At 39.7% G+C, this 22,080-nt stretch overlaps 1 protein-coding gene across 1 annotated transcript in view; it reads left to right on the top strand.

Moving 5' to 3' along the window:
- Positions 1–20,507: 20,507 nt before the first annotated feature.
- LOC149843023 (aspartic proteinase 39-like) overlaps positions 20,508–22,080 on the top strand; it is a 28,647-nt gene continuing 27,074 nt past the window's right edge. Inside the window, exons 1-3 of the mRNA XM_090001668.1 lie at positions 20,508–20,850; positions 21,058–21,187; positions 21,518–21,765. Coding sequence (XP_089857794.1) covers positions 20,624–20,850; positions 21,058–21,187; positions 21,518–21,765 — 605 coding nt within the window. The 5' untranslated portion in view covers positions 20,508–20,623. The remainder of the gene's footprint in view (positions 20,851–21,057; positions 21,188–21,517; positions 21,766–22,080) is intronic.

The raw sequence follows: 22,080 nt of genomic DNA, 5'->3' as shown, positions 1-22,080 counted from the left end.
AGAAAGAAAAAAAGGCTTATCAGTGCTCTGGGAAGCGTGGAAGCAAAAAAAATAAGGCAAATGCAAAATGCTTTAAGTGTGGCAATTTTGGTCATTATACTCGTGAATGTCATGAGCAAGAGAAGGTATATTCTCTTAAAACTCTTATGTTATGTGCAAATGTTTGTAGTTGTGCACTAATTATTGAATCTAATCCTATGTGGATTGTAGACTCAGAAGCCACCGACCATGTGACCAAAGACCGCACAAACTTCGTCGAATACAGGAAGATGTCATCTGGTTCGAAGTGGTTGTTCCTGGGGAACAACACTAAAGCAGAAGTCAAAGAGATCAAGACTTGCAAATTGAATTTGCGAGAAGGGCGATCTTTATTATTATATGATGTTCTGCACGTTCCAGAGATTCGATGAAATTTGATTTCAGTTTCTGCTTTGTCTATGTTAAACTATAAACTTGTGTTCGGAGATGTCAATGTTGACATTTTTTGTGGACATACTTTAGTTGCTTCTGGTTTCTTGATGAATGGTTTCTATGTGTTGGACACTGAACTTATAAGTTTGAATGTTAGTGATGAATGTTTTTCTCTTGTTTCAACTGCTAATAATATGGATGTGGATGTATCTGTATGGCATGCTCGACTTGGACATATAGGGAAAAAGAGAATGGACAGGCTCGCACGAGAGGGTCTTTTGGGATCCCTTGCGAAGATTGAAATGCCTATATGTGAGCATTGTCTTGCTGGGAAAGCAACTCGATTGCCTTTTGAAAAGACAATTAGAGCAACCTATCCTCTTCAATTAATTTATTCAGATATATGTGGGCCAATGAATGTGTCAACGAGGCATGGAGCTTCTTATTTCATCACTTTTATTGATGATTATACACGATTTAGCCATATGTATTTAATTTCCCATAAATCAGAAGCATTGGATTGCTTTAGATCCTTTATGAACATGGTGAAGAATCAACTTGGTCATAGGATCAAGGCTTTGAGAACATATTGTAGATGTGAATATCTATCCGAACAATTCAAAAAATTGTGTGATGATAAAGGGATAGATAGACAATTAACTACTCATCGAACTCCATAACAAATGGTGTTGCAGAAAGGAAGAATAGGATCCTCTTAAAGATGGTCAGGTCCATAATGGCGCAGGCAAATTTACCCATTTTCTTTTGGGGTGATTGCTTGTTGACTGTCGCTCATGTATTAAATCGTGTACCATTTAAATCTATTTCTTCAACTCCATATGAATTGTGGAAAGACAGAAAGCCAGATTTGGCTTATCTCAGACCCTGGGGGTCTGCTGCATATGTCCATAATCTTTCTCATCCATATGGAAAATTGGGTCCTAGGGGAAAGAAGTGTATCTTTATAATATACCGTGAACATTCAAAAGAATATGTGTTCCAAGGAGAGAATACCGATGGGTGTGTTTCTGAAATAGAATCTAGAGATGCCACATTTATTGAAAGTGACTTTCCTAAAAGAGGAGAGATAGAGCGTCACTTCGAGTTCTATAAATTGGATGATGAAGATCAATCTAAAGAGATTGATCATTATGTTATAGGGACACAAGATGATGTGTCTATACCACTATTGGATAGTGGGAGTAACACTCAAGTGGATATTGATTTTGATGAAGATCTGACAACTCGAAAGAGTTTGAGCAAGAGAATTTCTCCTCGAAGATTCCAAATCAAAGGGTAAGCTATTGTGGTTTTGCCCCAAGATGATGAGATACCTAAGAGTGTTAGAGATGCTCTATCTTGTTCTAAAAGGGATGAATGGCACAAGGCAATGAAAGATGAAATAAAATCCATGCATCCAATGTAATGGCCCAACTTTTTATAGTAAAAATTTTGGAGTAAAAAAACAATTTATTGAAATAGCGGAAGTGCGAAAACACAAGTCGGGTGCATTACATGGTAAAACAAAGAAGTACCAAAAAGCATACCACTCATTAATTAAAACATTAATGTCATTAACTATATCTCATAACAAAAATGTAAATCTACTAATCAGAGTTCAGACATAAAATACTGAAGTAAATGAGATCTCTTGGCTATATACATAACGACACCCCGATGCTCTGATTTAGTTGCTACCTGAAAAACATTTAAACAGAAGGGTCAGACTCCCCTGTCTGCGTAAGAAGCATTATATTTATATATGGTGCTCAGTGTCCTGTGTACAAATATGTGCAACATCTGTAGATATAACTAGCATGGAAATTTGCATCATTCTAAGCAAATAATTATGCTTTCAAATTCATGATACAGTGCAAAAGATAATTGAACTGAAGGTACATTCATTCACATTCATATAAGTTGTAGATTCCATAAGTTTTACGAATGTAATATCAACAATTCACAATTCTTCAATGATAAGTTTTTCACTCAACTTAAATGATTTAATGTTTATTTTACTCTTACCCTGTGGGTACGCACAAGCATAGACATTGTAGCGAACCGAGACCATACGGGGGTCTATTAATTAATAACCCGTATGACTAGCCATACGGATGTCCAAAGGGAACGATCAGTGACCGAGAGAGAACTCTCCGGTGGCTAGAACAAGAATTAGGATGCACCCTTGACACTTCTTCAGAAGACTTGGATCTACCACCTAGGATACATTGGTAATCCTGGTCCCCTAACTTCGTGGATTGGGGACCCGGTGAGACGCCTAGCTCTCACGAAAAATCAGAACGTTCACGAAGCTCGTACCACCTACCCTCTTCAAGGTAAACCATAAGTCCAGTAACATACACCGTCTTTAAGGTGTACCCAGAGCCCGGAGAATCCGATAACATATACCGTCTTTCAGGTGTACCCAGAATATCAAAGGTTTTATGTTTATAATTTCATTTAACCTTTTCCTTATCATTTCGTGCGAGTTATCGCACCCTGAGGGGGGTCTAGTAACATATACCGTCTTTCCGGTATACCCAGAACCTCGCCACCTATTTGGTGATGCATATATTTATATTTATCAATTATGTTATTGTGCGAGTCATCGCACCACAAGGGATTCCCAAATCCTGAACCCGACTTAGAGTTCGCACAGAAAGTATGCATTTGAGTTAGGGTACGCTAAGCACCATCAAGGTAGCATTTTTTTTCCTGCACGGCTCAACTCGGAGCCCATATTTGAGAAATCGTTTTTTTTCTGAACTACGACATACACATTAGTACCCACTAACCATGCCATCCATGTGGCATGGTTTGCTTGATATATATATATATATATATATATATATATATATATATATATATATATATATATATATATATATATATATATATTCGAAAGTACCCTTACTAAGGTCACAGAGACTTGTCGCAACAAGCCGGACTGTCATGGGTCGACTCTTGTCATGGCCTTATGGCTGCCACCCTCAGGTGACAGTCATCAACGAAAGGTGCTAACCGTTGGTGTCTCTCCTTGAGGAGCCCAACATGTCTTGCATGGCCCCGATATAGGCAGATCGAGCATACTTGCAGGGACAACACGTGCTGCCCCCATTTTTTTTTCCTGCAATGGCGAACTTTTATTTCATTATGTACCATTTTGGCAATGTTGCTCCCCTTATATATTTTTTACTTTACCTTATTTTATTGTACATCAGAGGGAAAATTGACCAAGTTAATAAGCACAAATGCAAAGAGAGCAACAAAGATGTATTGCTCGCATTGTATGCCACCTCATGTGTGTGTCTATGTGTATACATATTTGTCTGTTGCTAACACCCCTACATTATCCAGGTAGCATGGGTTTAAATGGACAAACAACCATACACTCTCTTCAAGCAAAAATGTCTAAAACGCTGGACCCCTTCGGTCCCAGCATGGAAAAGACTATGATAAAAGACATGGCTAAACATGACAAAAATGAAGAAAATTAGATATTCACATTTTATGGACAGGGTATGTACAAAGTAAATAGCATATTAGAATAATCAATAAAACACGTTTGAGTAATACTATAACCATGGTCAATTTCCCAGCAAATATGCCCATGGTGGTATAAAAAAAATACATTAAACAACAACATAAACATAAGGATAGTAATTGTGGAGAATGAAAGGAACGAACAATGACTTAAGTGGTTAACATTTTAGTTCCCGTTAAATCAATGATATTCATGTCAGTCTACCAACACTTCCCATACCATTAACTCATAGTTCCTCATAGCAATCATATAATTTCATGAATATAATAGCATATTGACGTCGTCTGCAACTTAGTTGCGCTACAGGCCATCGACCACTATGCATACATTGCAAAAGTTTACGGCTCATTAAGTAATAACTCAAACTAGCATCATAAAAATAAAAAAATCAGACGTTATGTCCAGCCATTCACATTCCACCACTAATCCCAGCCGATACATGGTGGGGCAGAGCATAAATTAGAAGCTTATCTGGCCCATGTTTAACAGACTATCAAAACAACATTTTGTAGATGATTTAAGCAAAAATCATTAGGTTAATGCAAAGGCTTAAATCTACAGGGAACGAACATACGTGGGTCTCGACCACAACCTTATAAACAATCAGATTTGAGTTATCGCTAATGAAACCCTTGGACAGTAGATCTGGGAACAACCTATACATATATATTTTTTCATGTGACATGGTCTGTGTATAGTGCTGAGCATATAACTTAAAATTTCTGATAGCTACTGGAAGTGGAATGATCGTCTCATCTCTAATATACATACTCTCTCACATGTAGAGTCATCCACTCTAACCGTGTGTTACAAATGCCCATCAAACATTTGGGATGAGTTCACATCCAGCCCTCCATCACTCGGGCCATCCAAAACCCAAAGTTTTTTTTTATCATCCCAGTCGAGAACTTGGACCCCTATATACCCATCCATGGCTGGCATGGTTTAGTGCAGATTTCTGGGCAGCATCAAGCCCCATACGTATTACAAGACAGTGAGTACAACGTATAAGTATAGTGCCCCTTACCTATTTGAAGTCTTGCGATGACACAACTTCACTCTCGTTCCTTCGTTGAAGCAACCCACACAACTTCAATAATGGAGTCCCCACGATCAGCGGGGAAGGAAAGGGTGGCTGGCCAAAACGTCAAGAGAGAGAAAGAGAGAGAGAGAGAGAGAGAGAGAGAGAGAGAGAGAGAGAGAGAGAGAGAGAGAGAGAGAGAGAGAGAGACGTCTAGTGTAACTCTCCACCAAAAAAACCCCTCATTTAACTGCTCTTACTTAGGGGAAGTTATTAAATTTTCAAAACATTAAATCTTCACCCTCATCACACATTTTTGGTGGGTGATGTCTATTTCCAAAAATGTCTCATCCTCTCTTTGGCATGATTTTCACTAACTTTCCTCACTATTTGCTTTATGGGTACCCCTCTTCCATGTCACGTGGGATCTCCCTTACTTTTTGGAAAATGGAAAAAAGTAGCAAAAAATGTATGCTTAACCTAACTCCCACATTTTTACCATTCATATATATATATATATATATATATATATATATATATATATATATATATATATATTTTTTTTTTTTTTTACTTAAATAAAATCATCACTTTTCTATGCAAAAAGACAATTTGTGCATAGGGGTTTTTGAATGAGGGTCTTCCACTAAAGGGGCAACAAACCCCACCACTTGTGCTACATTGTTTTTCGTTACAAAGTGTGTGAATTAAATTGTATTTAACTCTTTTAGTCTTGTTCCGGATTTCATGAAAAAGCAATGTTTTTCATTTCTACGTGGGCGCTCCAGGGTTTTGAACTTGGGTTGTGGCTCTATACAACCGTGCGTCCTACTACTACACCACACCATCACTTGGTGTTTACTTTTGCAAGAAAATTCTTTTTATGTCATATTGGGACATTTTTCGTTATTGATAGATTTTCTCCCGTTTTCACATGGATTTTTCTCTCGTTTGTTCTAAACTTGCACTCTCTTACCTTAAATGTGCTTCGGATCTCACGCTATCATCCCGAAACCATCAGGTTTCCCATTGGGCCCCGTGAGCCGAGTCAGATCATTGGATCTTGTTAAGATCCGGATCCAAATACCACTTTTGAGAGTTTGTTACCAGTTTCGTTCTAGAAACCTCAAGTCATCAAAATTGTATTGCATAGCATAAAATCTTACTATTTCACATAAATGCTTCACTTTTATTCGTTTAGAATTCCATAAATTTTGCGGGTTTTACATCCTTCCCCTCTAAAAAGAAATTTCATCCTCGAAATTTGTATTACCTATCAATCAAACAATTGAGGGTACTTGTCCTTCATTGCTGCTTCTGGTTTCTACGTGCATTCTTCTAAGCCATGATGTCTCCATCTCACTTTGACTAATGGGATGATCTTATTTCGCATCACCCGCTCACTGCGATCTACGATTTCGACTGGTCTCTCTTCTACGGTCAGATCTTCTTGCACACTGATGTCCTCAAACTGAATCACGTGTGACGGATCTTGAATGTATTTCCTCAACATCGATATATGAAATACATTATGAATCTTGGCAAGTTGAGATGGTAGCTCAACTCGATAAACAGTTTTGTCGATCTGCTCTAATATTGAGAAAGATCCGACGTATCTAAGACTCAACTTTCCATTCTTTCCGAATCTGAAAACACTCTTGGTTGGCGATACCTTGACAAACACTGCATCTCCCACTTCGAAACTAAGCTCTCTGCATCGCTGATCCGCATAGCTTTTCTGTCGACTCTGTGTTGCTTTAAGTCGATCTCGTATCTTCTGTATTTGCTTTGTGTAATGCTGAAGTACCATTCGTAACTCAACTGCTCTTTCGCCAACTTCGTCCCAATGTACCGGAGATCTGCAAGGTCGCCCATATAATGCTTCAAAAGGCGCCATACCGATACTCGCGTGGTAGCTATTGTTATAAGCGAACTTTGTTAGTACCACGTGAGCATCCCATTCTCCTTTCCAATCCAGCATACAGGCCTGTAACATGTCTTCCAGTGTCTGTATGGTCCTTTCTGACTGTCCATCGGTTTGTGGATAGAAGGCAGTGTTGAACTTCAACTTAGTTCCCAATGCCTTTTGTAACTGCCCCCATAGTCGTGAGGTAAACCGAGGGTCTCTGTCGGATATGATCGAGACTAGTACTCCGTGTAGTCGTACTATCTCCTGGACGTATAATTCGGTCAAGCTCTCTAATGATTGACCCTTCCTCATCGGTAGAAAGTGTGCCAATTTAGTGAGTCGGTCAACTACTACCCAAATAACGTCATGGTTCTTTCGGGTTCGTGGTAACCCTATCACGAAATCCATTCTGATATGCTCCTATTTCCATTGAAAAATTTCCATCAACTGCATTGTTCCTCCCGGCCTTTGATGCTCAATTTTGATTTGTTGACATGTCAAGCACTTCGCAACGTATCTCTCAACATCACGCTTTATTCCATTCCACCAATACTTGAGTTGTAGATCTTTAAACATCTTGGTACTGCCCGGGTGAATGGTATACTTGCTCTTATATGCCTCTGTTAATAACTCTTCTCTAGTCTCTGGGTCGCTCAACACCCATAGTCGATCCTTAAACCATATACTTCCATCCTCTTTGCGCTGAAAAGCGGTATCTTCTTGCAACGCCAATGCCTCCATCTTTCTGTATTGCGAGTCTTCTTTTTGCTTAATCATGATCCGCTCTCGTAGTTCTGATCGTATCGTCAGGCTAGACAACCTAAGTATGCCTTGATTATCGGAGAAATGCCTCCATTCTGTGAACTCAGAAATCATCTTCCATCCAAGACTTACCAGGCTAGAAAGATTTCCCCCTACCTTGCGACTAAGGGCATCAACTACAACATTTGCTTTCTTGGGATGGTACGAGATTGTAAATTCGTAGTCCTTGATGAACTCAAGCCACCTTCTTTGTCGCATATTGAGTTCCTTCTGAGAAAACATATACTTCAAGCTCTTGTGATCAGTGAAGACTTTGAACTGCTCCCCATATAGATAATGTCTCCAAACCTTCAAAGCGAAAACCATAACCGCCAACTCTAGGTCGTGAGTGGGGTAATTTCTCTCATGAGTCTTTAGTTGTCGAGATGCATAGGCAATGACCTTGCCATGGTGCATCAGTACACACCCCAGTTCAGTACCAGAAGCGTTTGTGTACACCACGAATCCTCTGCTTCCAGACGGTAAGGCTAACACTGGAGCTGTGGTAAGTTTAGCTTTAAGAGTTTGAAAACTTTCTTCACACTTCTCATTACATTCGAACTTTACCCATTTTCGTAGAAGCTTGGTCATTGGCATAGCGATTCGAGAGAAATCTTGAATGAATCACCTCTAGTAGCCAGCTAATCCTAGGAAGCTTCGAATTTCGCTGACATTCTTTGGTTGTGACCAATTCATCACAGCTTCAACCTTGGCAGGATCTACTGAAACTCCATCCTTCGAGATCACATGCCCAAGGAACATGACTTCTTCAAGCCAAAATTCGTATTTCGAGAACTTGACATATAGCTGATGTGTACAGAGGGTTTTCAAAACGATTTTCAGATGTTCTTTGTGTTCCTCTGTATTTTCCGAGTATATCAGTATATCATCAATGAAGATGATGACAAAAGAGTCCAAGTATGACCTAAATACCCGATTCATCAGGTCCATGAATGCCGCAAGAGCATTAGTGAGTCCAAATGGCATCACCACAAACTCGAAATGCCCATATCTGGTTTGAAATGTTGATTTTGGGATATCTTCATCTTTTATTCTCAATTGGTTATAACCTGACCTCAAATCAATCTTAGAAAAGACTTTTGCTCTTTTCAGTTGATCAAATAGGTCCTCAATACGGGGTAGGGGATATTTGTTCTTCACAGTTGTTTGGTTCAACATTTTATAGTCTATGCATAGTCTCATAGACCCATCCTTTTTCACGAATAAGACCGGTGCTCCCCATGGAGACGTGCTCGATCGTATAAAACCATGCTCCATCCGCTCCTGCAACTGCTTCTTTAATTCTTTCAACTCTGCTGGTGCCATCCAATAGGGTACTCTTGATATTGGCTTCGTACCTGGCATCAGTTCTATCCCGAACTCGACTTCCCGCTGAGGAGGAAGTCCATGAAGTTTCTCTGGAAATACGTCGGCAAAATCGCGGACAATTTTCAAATCCTCAAGTGGAGTTAGTTTTGTTTCACCTCCAATCATACTAACCAGAAAAGCCATGTCTCCCCGACGGAGATACTTCTGGGCCTTGAGGGTCGAAACAACCCTTTTTTGAATATCTGGTCTTGCCAGACGAAATAAAACCTCTGGCATACTTGGTCGAGATAGAATAACCTTTTATTCTCTACAGAGGATCCTGGCATAATGTTCAAACAGCCAATCCATGCCTAATATGATGTCATACTCAGTCATATTGAGTAATACTAAATTAGCAGGTAGGTTGTGATTCCCTAATATGATCTTTACTTCTGGCATATAGTTCACACAGATTTCATTGAGCCCTATGGGGTTGTATACTACAAATTCATGGTTCAGTGATTCTGTGGGATTACTAAGTTGTTTTGCAAAATTAACAGATATGAAGGGATGTGAAGCTCCACAATCAAATAAGACAAGGGCGGCTTGGCCCGAAACAAGCACGGTACCTTACACAAGGTCCCCCTTCTCCAGTTGGTCAGTTGTAGTGGCATACACACGTCCTGCTACGCGTTGTGGGGTCGCCTGTGGCTGTGGTGGCGGTGCACGGTGTTGTTGAGGCTGTTGTCCTCCAGTGTCGCGCAGTGCATCATCGACATGCTTCTTCTGACACTCTTTGATATAATATCTTATTTTTTCGTAGTAGAGACACCCTCTTATCTCACAGGGACACTGTTGTTCGGAGTGAAAGCAATTGCACTTCTGACACCTTTGATTATGTCTTGGCTTAGGTTTGGTGCCATTCTCGTGTCGTGGCTTCTTGTTCTGAGGTTGGAATTGCCTCCCACCAAACTTTTTCTTGAATTCAGGTTTTTGAACCCCAATTTTATTCTTCTGAGACCTTTGTCCCTCCTTCCAGTCGTCATCAAGGAGAGTCGCCACCTGTGTGTCCGGGATAGATAGGAACAATTCATTACAATTTAATGGTTAATCATACATTATAAACTTTTATGCCACTAATACCACGATAAAAAATGATCTTTTACCTGAATAGCCTCATCGAGGTTTTTGGGCCCGTCTTCAAGCTTCGAGCAAACTTCATTGCCCGATCCTCGTCCAATGTGTACACGTTCAGACAATATCGTTCCAAACTGTGGAACTTAGTGATGTAATCGGCTAGGGACATTTTGCTCTGTTGCAGATCCAAGAACTCCTGCATCTTCTTTGCCCTCTCGTGCTTGGTAAAATAGGTGGTATTGAAGACTTCTATGAATTCAGTCCAAGATACTGGGCCATCCCGGAACTTGACTGCCCTGGTGGTTTTCCACCATTTTTTAGCATGATCCTTTAGACGATAAGTCTCAAAGTCCACCCGACGCTACTCGGGCACCTCCAGTACACGGAAGATACGTTCGATCTTCCGTATCCAACTCTCAGCAGCCTCCAGATCCATCTTTCTAGAGAAAGCAGGAGGATCCATGTCTATGAATTTCTTGTAAGACATAGTCACACTGTTTGTACTCTTCTCGTGGGCCACCTGGTGTAAATTGTTGCCCATCTGCTGCATTGTCGTAGCTTGCTGACCTACTACTTCGGCCAGGTTATGTAGTGTTTTCATAATATCGTTGCAGCGGTTTGCCCAAGCCATCTATTTGAGCAATTAAAATTCATTATAATTTTAGTTATAAGTTTGTGAAATAATTGTACATCCTCATATGGTTTTTATCTCTACATTACAAAAACAACATTCCTACATACTTAAAGAGTCATTGTGGTCGCTGGAAGAGCCAAGATCTCAAATTATTCAGTCCTGCTCTGATACCAAAGCTGTAACACCCCAACTTTTTATAGTAAAAAATTTGGAATAATTTTTTTTATTGAAATAGCGAAAGTGCAAAAACACAAGTCGGGTGCATTACAGGGTAAAACAAAGAAGTACAAAAAAGCATACCATTCATTAATTAAATTATTAATGTCATTAACTACATCTCATAACAGAAATGTAAATCTACTAATCAGAGTTCAAATATAAAATACTGAAATAAATGAGATCTCTTGGTTATATCCATAACGACACTCCGATGCTCTGATTTAGTTGCTACCTGAAAAACATTTAAAGCAGAAGGGTCAGACTCCTCTGTCTGCGTAAGAAGCATTATATTTATATGTGGTGCTCAGTGTCCTGTGTACAAATATATGCAACATTTGCAGATATAACTAGCATGGAAATTTGCATCATTCTAAGAAAATGATTATGCTTTCTAATTCATGATACAGTGTAAAAGATAACTGAATTAAAGGTACATTGATTCACATTAGTATAAGTTGTAAATTCCATAAGTTTTACGAATGTAATATCAATAATTCACAATTCTTCAACAATAAGTTTTTCATTCAACTTAAATTATTTAATGTTTATTTTACTCTTACCCTGTGGGTACGCACAGGCATAGACCTCATAGCGGACCAAGACCATACAGGGGTCTATTAATTAATAACCCGTATGACTAGCCGTACGGATGTCCAAAGAGAACGGTCAGTGACCGAGAGAAAACTCTCCAGTGACTAGAACAAGAATTAGGATGCACCCTTGACACTTCTGCAGAAGACTTGAATCTACCACCTAGGATACATTAGTAGTCCTGGTCTTCTAACTTCGTGGACTGGGGACCCGGTGAGATGCCTAGCTCTCACAAAAAACCAGAACGTCCATGAAGCTCGTACCACCTACCCTCTCCCAGGTAGACCATAAGTCCAGTAACATACACCGTCTTTCAGGTGTACCCAGAGCCCGAAGAATCCGGTAACATACACTGTCTTTCAGGTGTACTCAAAATCTCAGAGGTTTTATATTTATAATTTCATTTAACCTTTTCTTCATCATTTCGTGCGAGCTATCGCACCCTGAGGGAGTCTAGTAACATATACCGTCTTCTCGGTATACCCAGAACCTTGCCACCTGTTTGGTGATGCATACATTTATATTTATCAATTGTGTTCGTGTGCGAGTCATCGCACCACAAGAGATTCCCAAATCCTGAACATGACTTAGAGTTCGCACACAAAGTATGTATTTGAGTTAGGGTATGCTAAGCACCATCAAGGTAGCATTTTTTTTCCTTCATGGCTCGACTCGGAGCCCATATTTGAGCATTCATTTTTTTTTTCTGAACTACAGCGTACACATTAGTACCCAGTAACCATGCCATCCATGTGGCATGGTTTGCTTGATATATATATATATATATATATATATATATATCCTTACTAAGGTCACAGAGACTTGTCGCAATAAGCCGGACTGTCATGGGCCGACTCTTGTCATTGCCTTATGGCTGCCACCCTCAAGTGACAGTCATCAACGAAAGGTGCTAACCATTGGTGTCTCTCCTTGAGGAGCCCAACATGTCTTGCATGGCCTCGGTATAGGCAGATCGAGCATACTAGCAGAGACAACACGTGCTGCCTCTATTTTTTTTCCCAGCAATGGCGAAGTTTTATTTCATTATGTACTATTTTGGCAATGTTGCTCCCCTTATATATTTTTAGTTTTCCTTATTTTATTGTACATCAAACGGAAAATTGACCAAGTTAATAAGCACAAATGCAAAGAGAGCAACAAAGATGTATTGCTCGCACTGTATGCCACCTCATATGTGTGTCTATGTGTATACATATTTGTCTGTTGCTAACACCCCTACATTATCCAGGTAGCATGGGTTTAAATGGACAAACAACCATACACTCTCTTCAAGCAAAAATGTCTAAAACGCTGGACCCCTTCGGTCCCAACATGGAAAAGACTATGATAAAAGACATGGCTAAACATGACAAAAATGAAGAAAATTAGATATTCACATTTTATGGACAGGGTATGTACAAAGTAAATAGTACATAAGAATAATCAATAAAACACGGTTGAGTAATACTATAACCATGGTCAATTTCCCAGCAAATATGCCCATGGTGGTATAAAAAAAAATACATTAAACAACAACATAAACATAAGGATAGTAATTGTGGAGAATGAAAGGAACAAACAATGACTTAAGTGGTTAACATTTTAGTTCCCGTTAAATCAATGATATTCATGTCAGTCTAGCAACACTTCCCATACCATTAACTCATAGTTCCTCATAGCAATCATATAATTTCATGAATATAATAGCATATTGACGTCGTCTGCAACTTGGTTGCGCTACAGGCCATCGACCACTATGCATACATTGCAAAAGTTTACAGCTCATTAAGTAATAACCCAAACTAGTATCATAAAAATAAAAAAATCAGATGTTATGTCCAGCCATTCACATTCCACCACTAATCCCAGCCGATACATGGTGGGGCAGAGCATAAATTAGAAGCTTATCTGGCCCATGTTTAACAGACTATCAAAACAACATTTTGTAGATGATTTAAGCAAAAATCATTAGGTTAAGGCAAAGGCTTAAATCTACAGGGAACGAACAGACGTGGGTATCGACCACAACCTTATAAACAATCAGATTTGAGTTATCTCTAATGAAACCCTTGGACAATAGATTTGGGAACAACCTATACATATATTTTTTTTCATGTGACGTGGTCTGTGTATAGTGCTGAGCATATAACTTAAAATTTGTGATAGCTACTGGAAGTGGAATGATCGTCTCATCTCTAATATACATACTCTCACCTGTAGAGTCATCCACTCTAACCGTGTGTTACAAATGCCCATCAAACGTTTGGAATGAGTTCACATTCAGCCCTCCATCACTCGGGCCATCCAAAACCCAAAGTTTTTTTTTATCATCCAAGTCCAGAGCTTGGACCCCTATATACCCATCCATGGCTGACATGGTTTAGTACAGATTTCTGGGCAGCATCAAGCCCCATAGGTACTACAAGACAACGTTTACAACGTATAAGTATAGTGCCCCTTACCTATTTGAAGTCTTGCGATGGCACAACTGCACTCTCGTTCCTTCGTTAGAGCAACCCACACAACTTCAATAATGGAGTCCCCACGAGCAGCAGGGAAGGAAAGGGTGGCTGGCCAAAACGTCAAGAGAGAGAGAGAGAGAGAGAGAGAGAGAGAGAGAGAGAGAGAGAGAGAGAGAGAGAGAGACGTCTAGTGTAACTCCCCACCAAAAAAAATCTTCATTAACTCCTCTTACTTAGAGAAAGTTATTAAATTTTTGAAACATTAAATCTTTACCCTCATCACACGTTTTTGGTGGGTGATGTCTATTTCCAAAAATGCCCCCTCCTCTCTTTGTCATGATTTTCTCTAACTTCCCTCACTATTTGCTTTATGGGTACTCCTCTTCCATGTCACATGGGATCTCCCTTACTTTTTGGAAAAGGGAAAAAAGTAGCAAAAAATATAGGCTTAACCCAACTCCCACGTTTTTACCACTCATATATATATATATATATTTTCACTTAAGTAAAATCATCACTTTTCTATGCAAAAAGACAATTTGTGCATAGGGGTTTTTGAATCAGAATCTTCCACTAAATGGGCAACGAACCCCACCACTTGTGCTACATTGTTTTTTGTTGCAAAGTGTGTGGATTAAATTGTATTTAACTCTTTTAGTCTTGTTTTGGGTTTCATGAAAAAACAATGTTTTTCATTTCTACGTGGGCGCTCCGGGGTTTTGAACTTGGGTTGTGGCTCTATACAACCGTGCGTCCTACTACTACACCACACCATCACTTGGTGTTTACTTTTGCAAGAAAATACTTTTAATGTCATATTGAGACATTTTTTCTTGTTGATAGATTTTCTCCCGTTTTCACGTGGATTTTTCTCTCGTTTGTTCTAAACTTGCACTCTCTTACCTTAAATGTGCTTCGGATCTCACGCTATCATCCCGAAACCATCGAGTTTCCCATTGGGCCCCGTGAGCCGAGTCGGAACATTGGATCTTGCTAAGATCCAGATCCAAATACCACTTTTGAGAGTTTGTTACCAGTTTCGTTCTAGAAACCTCAAGTTATCAAAATTGTATTGCATAGCATAAAATCTTACTATTTCACATAAATGCTTCACTTTTATTCGTTTAGAATTCCATAAATTTCACGGGTTTTACATCCAACGAGGTATGGGATCTTGTTAATCTTCCAAAAGGAAGGAAACCTATTGGGAGCAAATGGGTTCTCAATATTAAAAGGAATGCCAATGGATCTATCGAGCAATATAAAACTCGTTTGGTTGCTAAAGGATACACACAGATGGCAGGGATAGACTATGATGAAACATTCTCACCTGTGTTCAAATTGACCTCTATTCGACTTTTGTTAGCCATAGTGTCACATATGGATTTAGAATTACATCAGATGGACGTTAAGACTGCATTCCTTAATGGAAAACTGGATGAAGAAATATATATGGAACAATCCGAGGGGTTTGTTACTGCTGGCTTTGAGCGCAAAGTGTGCAAGCTCAAACGATCCATTTATGGATTAAAGCAGTCGTCCAAACATTGGTATTTAAGGTTTCATGAGACCTTCATGAGCAATGACTTTGCTATGATTGATGAGGACTACTGTGTTTATCTTAAGCGGCAATGTCCAAAATTTATGATTCTAACTCTATATGTGGATGATATTTTATTGGCTAGTAATCATTTGGAGTTTCTAAAAATCATTAAAGAATGATTGCCTATTCATTTTGAAATAAAAAACATGGGTGAAACATGCTTTATGCTGGGCATAGAGATCAAAAGAGATCGTTCAAGAAGACTTTTTTCTCTTTCACAAGAGTCATATATAAAGAAGGTCTTAGAACGATTTCATATGTAAGATTGTAAACCCATAGGTACTCCTGTTGCAAAAGGGAATGATTTAAGTCTTAAGATGCGTCCAAAGGAATCTAAAGAAATAGAAGCTATGTCCAAAGTCCCTTACTCCAGTGCAGTAGGTAGCCTTATGTACCTTATGATGTGCATCCGACCTGACATATGTTATGCAGTAGGGTTGGTGAGTAGATATCAAGCTAATCTAGGACAAGCCCATTGGAAGACTGTCAAGAGGATTATGAGATATCTTAAAGGCACATCAAATTCAGTTCTTTGTTACCATAGTGGTAACATGTGTGTGGTAGGCTATACTGACGCAGATTGGGGCGGAGACCCTGATGAGCGTAAGTCTACGTCTGGCTATGTGTTCTTGATGAACAATGGTGCTATATCTTGGTGTAGCAAGAAGGAGACATGTGTAGCTTTATCCACAATGGAAGCTGAATTTGTTGCAGGCTCGTTCGCAGTTCAAGAATGTGTTTGGTATTCATCAAACATTTGAAACTCTCTTTTGAAGCAAAACTGCCAGTGACTTTATTCTGTGATAATCAAGCGGCAATTGCGTTTGTTAAGGATCCCAAGTTTTATAATAGAACCAAACATATTGATACGAGATGCAAGTATATGCGCGATATTATATCTAAAGGCAAGGTTGTCTTGACATATGTTAATACCCAAGATATGGTGACAGATCCCTTTACTAAGCCAATCAATAGGGATTCTTATGTTAAACATATACAATCTATGAGTATTTGTAAGATTTGATATGCTAATGTTATTCCTATTTCTTTCTATGATCATTATATAGCATATTGCACATCTATATAAGTATGCTACAAGGTTTGAGATAAATCTTCTCACACGGATTTATCGCCTCAGACGCTGCTTGTGGGCGGGCTGAGATGGGATGTAACAAAATCCAGGGTTGCTGAATTAATAAGCATGTCAGATTTTGGGGATATCATGTGATAATAACTCAAAAGAGTGGGAGTACAATGAGTTATGATATTCACCATATATACGTATATGGGATACATCACCCTAACTAGGTTAGGATGAGGTCTCGTGTATATTTAACTATATAGAGAGACCGACTTTGCTATCTAAATGTCAAGAGTAACCTGGTTGACCAGATCTGAGGACTTGGATAGACAATGCATGAGAATGTGCATCCTGAAGGACTCAACTTAGTTTCTCGGGGAGAAACAGAACTAGTATAGATCTGTACGATAGAGAGTCAATGGTGTATGCATACACTCACTGGAGTGAGAAAGTCTTGCCGTAATACGTGAGTCATACCACGTATGTCACACCATAACTTCAAGTTGACTACAAAAGGAAATGAAGAATGATCCCTGCTTCTTCATTGTGTGAGTCCTTGATATATATATATATATATATATATATATATATATATATATATATATTGGTGTCCTTATTGACTTTTGACCTTATTTTAAGGAGAAAGATGAGTGTTGCTACTTTAGCATGTTGCTTAAGGCCATGTATGATTCGGTTTAAAAGAACATGTCTGGGAAAATAACTTATCTTGATTCAAAGAATAAGAGTTGGAAAGTAAGATCATTTGACATTTTCAGATTATGCACATGTTAAAAGCTAGCTTATTTTTCTACATCCTCGGGATGTTTGAGTTTATGATAAAACATGTGACATAATGGAAGGCCTTGTCTAGCATAGCTTAGCACTATGATATATGCAGAGGGATTCAGTATGCTAGAATATAAAAAATGTATTTGATCTAGGACACAATGGGCTTTTTATCTGGCTTGTGCAGGTATACCTTGTGTTATCTTATTGTTTTCAGGTTTAGGCTATTATGTTACACTAACCGGTACATAATATGCCTCCACTCCCTAAGCTCACGGGTCACACGGTTCATTTGCCAGTATGAATACCCGATGTTATTCACCATCTGAACAAGTTTAGGGTTCTTTCTTCTAAGATCTCTTCCCATCATGTGCGAGTGGAAGAATGTTGGGTTGGGTACCGGGTCCGTCCATGATGGGCGAGATCCGGACCCGGCCCACCATTTGAGGAGGGGGCGGTTTGGAAACCGCCCACCTCCCCATCTTCTCAGAACCCTCTCAATAGCGTGAGAGACAGAGTGAGGAATGTACACATATTGAGAGTGACTGTGCAGTTGCTGAAAAGAGATAAAGGGCGTGCACAGTCGCATAGAAAAAAAAGAAAGAAAAGAAGACGGTAAGGCGTCTTCACAGTGATTGAACATCGTGAGGCACTTGGACTGTGGATTCGTCGTTCTCTCCAAGTGAGGGCATGCATCCGTTGAGCAAAAACGTGCATCAACGATCCGGTTTTCAGCTTCCGCTTCAAAAAAAAAGGTATGATTTGTTCCCTTCACAAAGGCATGATTTGGCTTTGGTGATGCATGTGGGAGTGACAATGCATGTTTTGCTCTTTGTTTAAAGATGCTCATAGGTATGAGACAAAGATACATATAAGTGATGATCGGCTATGTGACGGCAAGGTTCAAGAATCCTCGAAAGAAAGTCTTGGCAAAAGAAGGTATCCGTTGTGTTCACACGTGTTTGAGAAAACACATTGATGCTAGGTTCAGTTTCTTAATGAAATCACGAGATTATGAGGCATGTCAAGTACGAAAAAATGTTGGTTGCCTTACTCGAGCTATGCTCGTGACAATGTTACTCTTTTAAAAAAATAAAAGAACTCTTAGAACCGTTCCACACTTTTCAGTGTTTTCGCCCAAAACAAGTGAGTGTGATCTGGTCTGAGCGATCGACTTCTACATGCTGTTCATATAAGACATCAACTGCTCTAAAAAGAATGAGACTCATCTAGGTGATGGAGAGTTCAACCATTCTATCTTGGATGTCGTTCATTGCGACATCAAGGGTGACTTGTTTCACACTCAAAAGAGGTGTGGGCTCTATTGAAATCCTAGTTAGAGATATGGTTAAATGGGTTGATTTTTTTTTTTCATGAACGAAGGAAAAAGCGACCCTTAGGATCATAGACCTAATCGTGCTGGTTAAATATGTCGTACTTAGGATGGCTTTCCAATGGTGCAACCCTTGCATTCAAATGGGCTCATTAATGAAAGTGGTTTCACACTTATGAGAATGAAACCCTGACCAACGGTTTAGTGGTAAAGTCCCTATCAATTGCACCAAACCCCTCGGGGCTATTAAGTGGGTCGATTTAAAGTGCTAAAATATGCCACATGAATACATCACTTTGGATTTGTATCCTTGGTGGCATGTTTAATTATTTTTTTTAATATGTTTTCAAATTATTAAAATATTAAATATAAAATTTTATTAAGTAATAAACTAAAAAAAAAATCATGCTCGCATGTTTTGTTTTTCGAAAAAGTTTCAAGCTTGCAAGGTGAACGCTTATCATATGCGCTTGTGTCCATGTTTGTTGCCTTCAATTTGATAGATGTCACGAGTTTGATAATTGGAGTGTGTCCCATGCTGGAAGGTGCAAGGGAACAACTCCGGTTGTTTGGAAGGATCCTGTTAGTAGTGCACGTCATCATGTGTTGGAACGTTGCAAGTTCAAAACTCAATGGTAGGTTGTGTAACTGGAGGGGTATGCCTAACTCTAGCTTGCTTATGAAAAAAAAATACTATAGTCCATGGGCAGGGCCAAGATACACTGTAAACAAGATGACCGTGAAGGTGACACCTCTTGACCCCTCGTAAGGTGCTTCAACTTTAAATCATAATGATGATTTCTTCCTGTTATTAACAAGAAATTTGGCATGGTGGAAGGACCTAAGTTTCTAGACAAGCAATCAAGGTTCAAATCCTGAGTGTCACGAAACAAGGCGACTCTCTAAGGGCCAAGGGTGAACCCACGAAATTTTACGCTACCAGGACGACAATCATAAGTAGGTCTCCAATCTTTTCTTGGTGCCATAAAAAAATAAAAACTCTTAAAAAAAAAGAAAACGAATCCCACGAAGTTCACTTTCTTCCACAAGTCAATGCAAGGGGGGCTCTCTGCAAACGAGAGGTGCGCCCACGAAGTTTGGTGCTACCAAGACGGTGATCGTAACTGCGACATGCTAAGCAAGCGTGACTAGTTGGACTGGTAAATGAGCCGAGCTTGGGCTGCTCGGCTCAGCTTGTTAAGCGTATTGACTTGTGAGCTTTTTATGAACCGAGCTCAAGCTGGCTCGTTTTATTTAAAAATTTATTTATAAGTGTTTTTTAAGCTTGATAATATATTTAATATATATAATATATACATAATATATAAGTATTTAGCCTATACGAGTCGTTCGTGCTCCGCTCATTTACCTAAACGAGCTGGTTCGTAGCTCGGCTCGACTAGCTCAAATTTCGGAGCTAAGCCGACCATCGAGCTGCTCGTATCGTTTCTCAACTCCAGTGGTGCGATAAATAAAAAGTCAATATAAAAAAACCAAAGTGCAAAATGGTAATTGTGGTACCTTCGGACAACAGCTGTCGGCCTCCTCCTTTCCCGGTTTTCCGTTAACCGAGAAAAAGAAAAGAGACGGCAAAGCAAAACGCACGCGCCCTTTTACCCCCTTTGTTATAAATTTACGAAAACCCCAAAGACCGCCCTTCCTCCTTCTCGGCTCCCTCCTTCTTGGCCGCTTCTCGCTTCCTCCTGCCGGGGGCTGCGTCTCTCTCTCTCTCTCTCTCTCGCTCGCTCGCTGAGCAGCGGGCGAGTGGGGGAGTCTTGCTCTCATGGATTTGAATCAGAGGGCGTTCCTCCTTGCGCTTGGGCTCTTCCTCGTTGTTTCTTCGCTTCCTGAGGCCTCTGCGACTGGAATTCTGAGAGTCAGGAGCAAATTCGCCGGTCTCCGGAGCGAGATTGGCCGGATGAAGGCCCACGACGTCTGCCGGCAAGGCCGGATGCTCGGAAACGCCATCGATCTGCCCCTCGGCGGCAGCAGCAGCGCTACCGTGGCCGGGTGAGTCTGTTGGCCCTTGCACGGCGGGATTTGGTTTCTGATTCGTTTTTGTTCCTGAGGAATTCTTTTCTGCGGATGCATTTTTGCTGCATTATGTTTCTTTTTTCTTACTTTTCTGAGCCAGGTGCGGCAATTTGGTACGTTTTCGTTGCAGAGTGAGTTTCCTTTTGTTGATTTTAGTGGTTTTTTTGTCTGGTTGTTTGATAGACTGTACTTTACTGAACTTTGGATCGGGAACCCACCGAGGCGTTACTTTGTGCAAGTCGATACGGGGAGCGATCAGCTTTGGGTGAATTGTATTCAGTGCCAGGATTGTCCGAAGAAGAGCGATCTTGGGGTAATTTATCTCGCTTTCGCGGATATGAGATTTTGCTTTTTTCACCTCGGTCGAATAGGGAGCAATTTTGAGCTCCATTGTTTGCTTCTGGAATTTTATTTCCACTATGAAAATGTTTGGATGGTGGTTCAGTTATAACATAGTAGTTAGTATAATTCATCTTTTTTGGTAATTGTAACCCCGAATTCTTTTACCCATTGAAACGTTTGCAGAGTGATGCTCCATTTTCTTTTTCTTTTCTTTTCTTTCAATTTAAAGTTTATGGTAGCTACTTGATGATTTACTGAGACTATTGGGTTTTAAAGTTTGCTAGACATGCTTTTGGTACAGCTGGAGTTGACTCTTTATGATCCAAGCGGTTCCAGCAGTGGGTCTTCGGTTTCGTGTAAGGATGATTTTTGTTCAATGCTTTATAGGGGCCGAGTTTCAGGCTGCACTCCTAAACTCCCCTGCCAATTTTATTTGCAATACGGCGATGGCAGCACAAGTACGGGCAACTTTGTGAAAGATCTCATGCAGTATAACAAAATAACTGGCAATTTCCAAACCAGCCCTGTCAATGCGAGTGTGGTGTTTGGGTAAGTTTTTCTTCCCATAGGCTTCTTTAGTGGTCAATGATACAAGCAGCTATAAAAGTAGTGATCTGTGGTGGGAATATAGTTTCTTAAGATTCCGGCCGACTATGGCAGTTGAACAAAACAAGGCAGTTTATTTTGTTTTTGGCATTTTAAGTTGTTGTCTTGATGCTTTATCTGATCTTATGATATGGTGTTGAATCATACCATCTAAATGCATCATTAGAAAAATATAACCAATTATAACATGACTGACCAATGCTTATGTTGAAAATCTCGGAAAACTCTGAGATGGTCGGACATTGTTAGAAATTTTAG

This window comes from Nuphar pumila, chromosome 3 (genome assembly GCF_984573655.1).
Source record: "Nuphar pumila chromosome 3, dmNupPumi1.hap1.1, whole genome shotgun sequence".
NCBI lineage: Eukaryota > Viridiplantae > Streptophyta > Magnoliopsida > Nymphaeales > Nymphaeaceae > Nuphar > Nuphar pumila.
The sequence above is the reverse complement of the archived record's forward strand: the minus strand, read 5'-3'. Positions and strand labels throughout refer to the sequence as shown.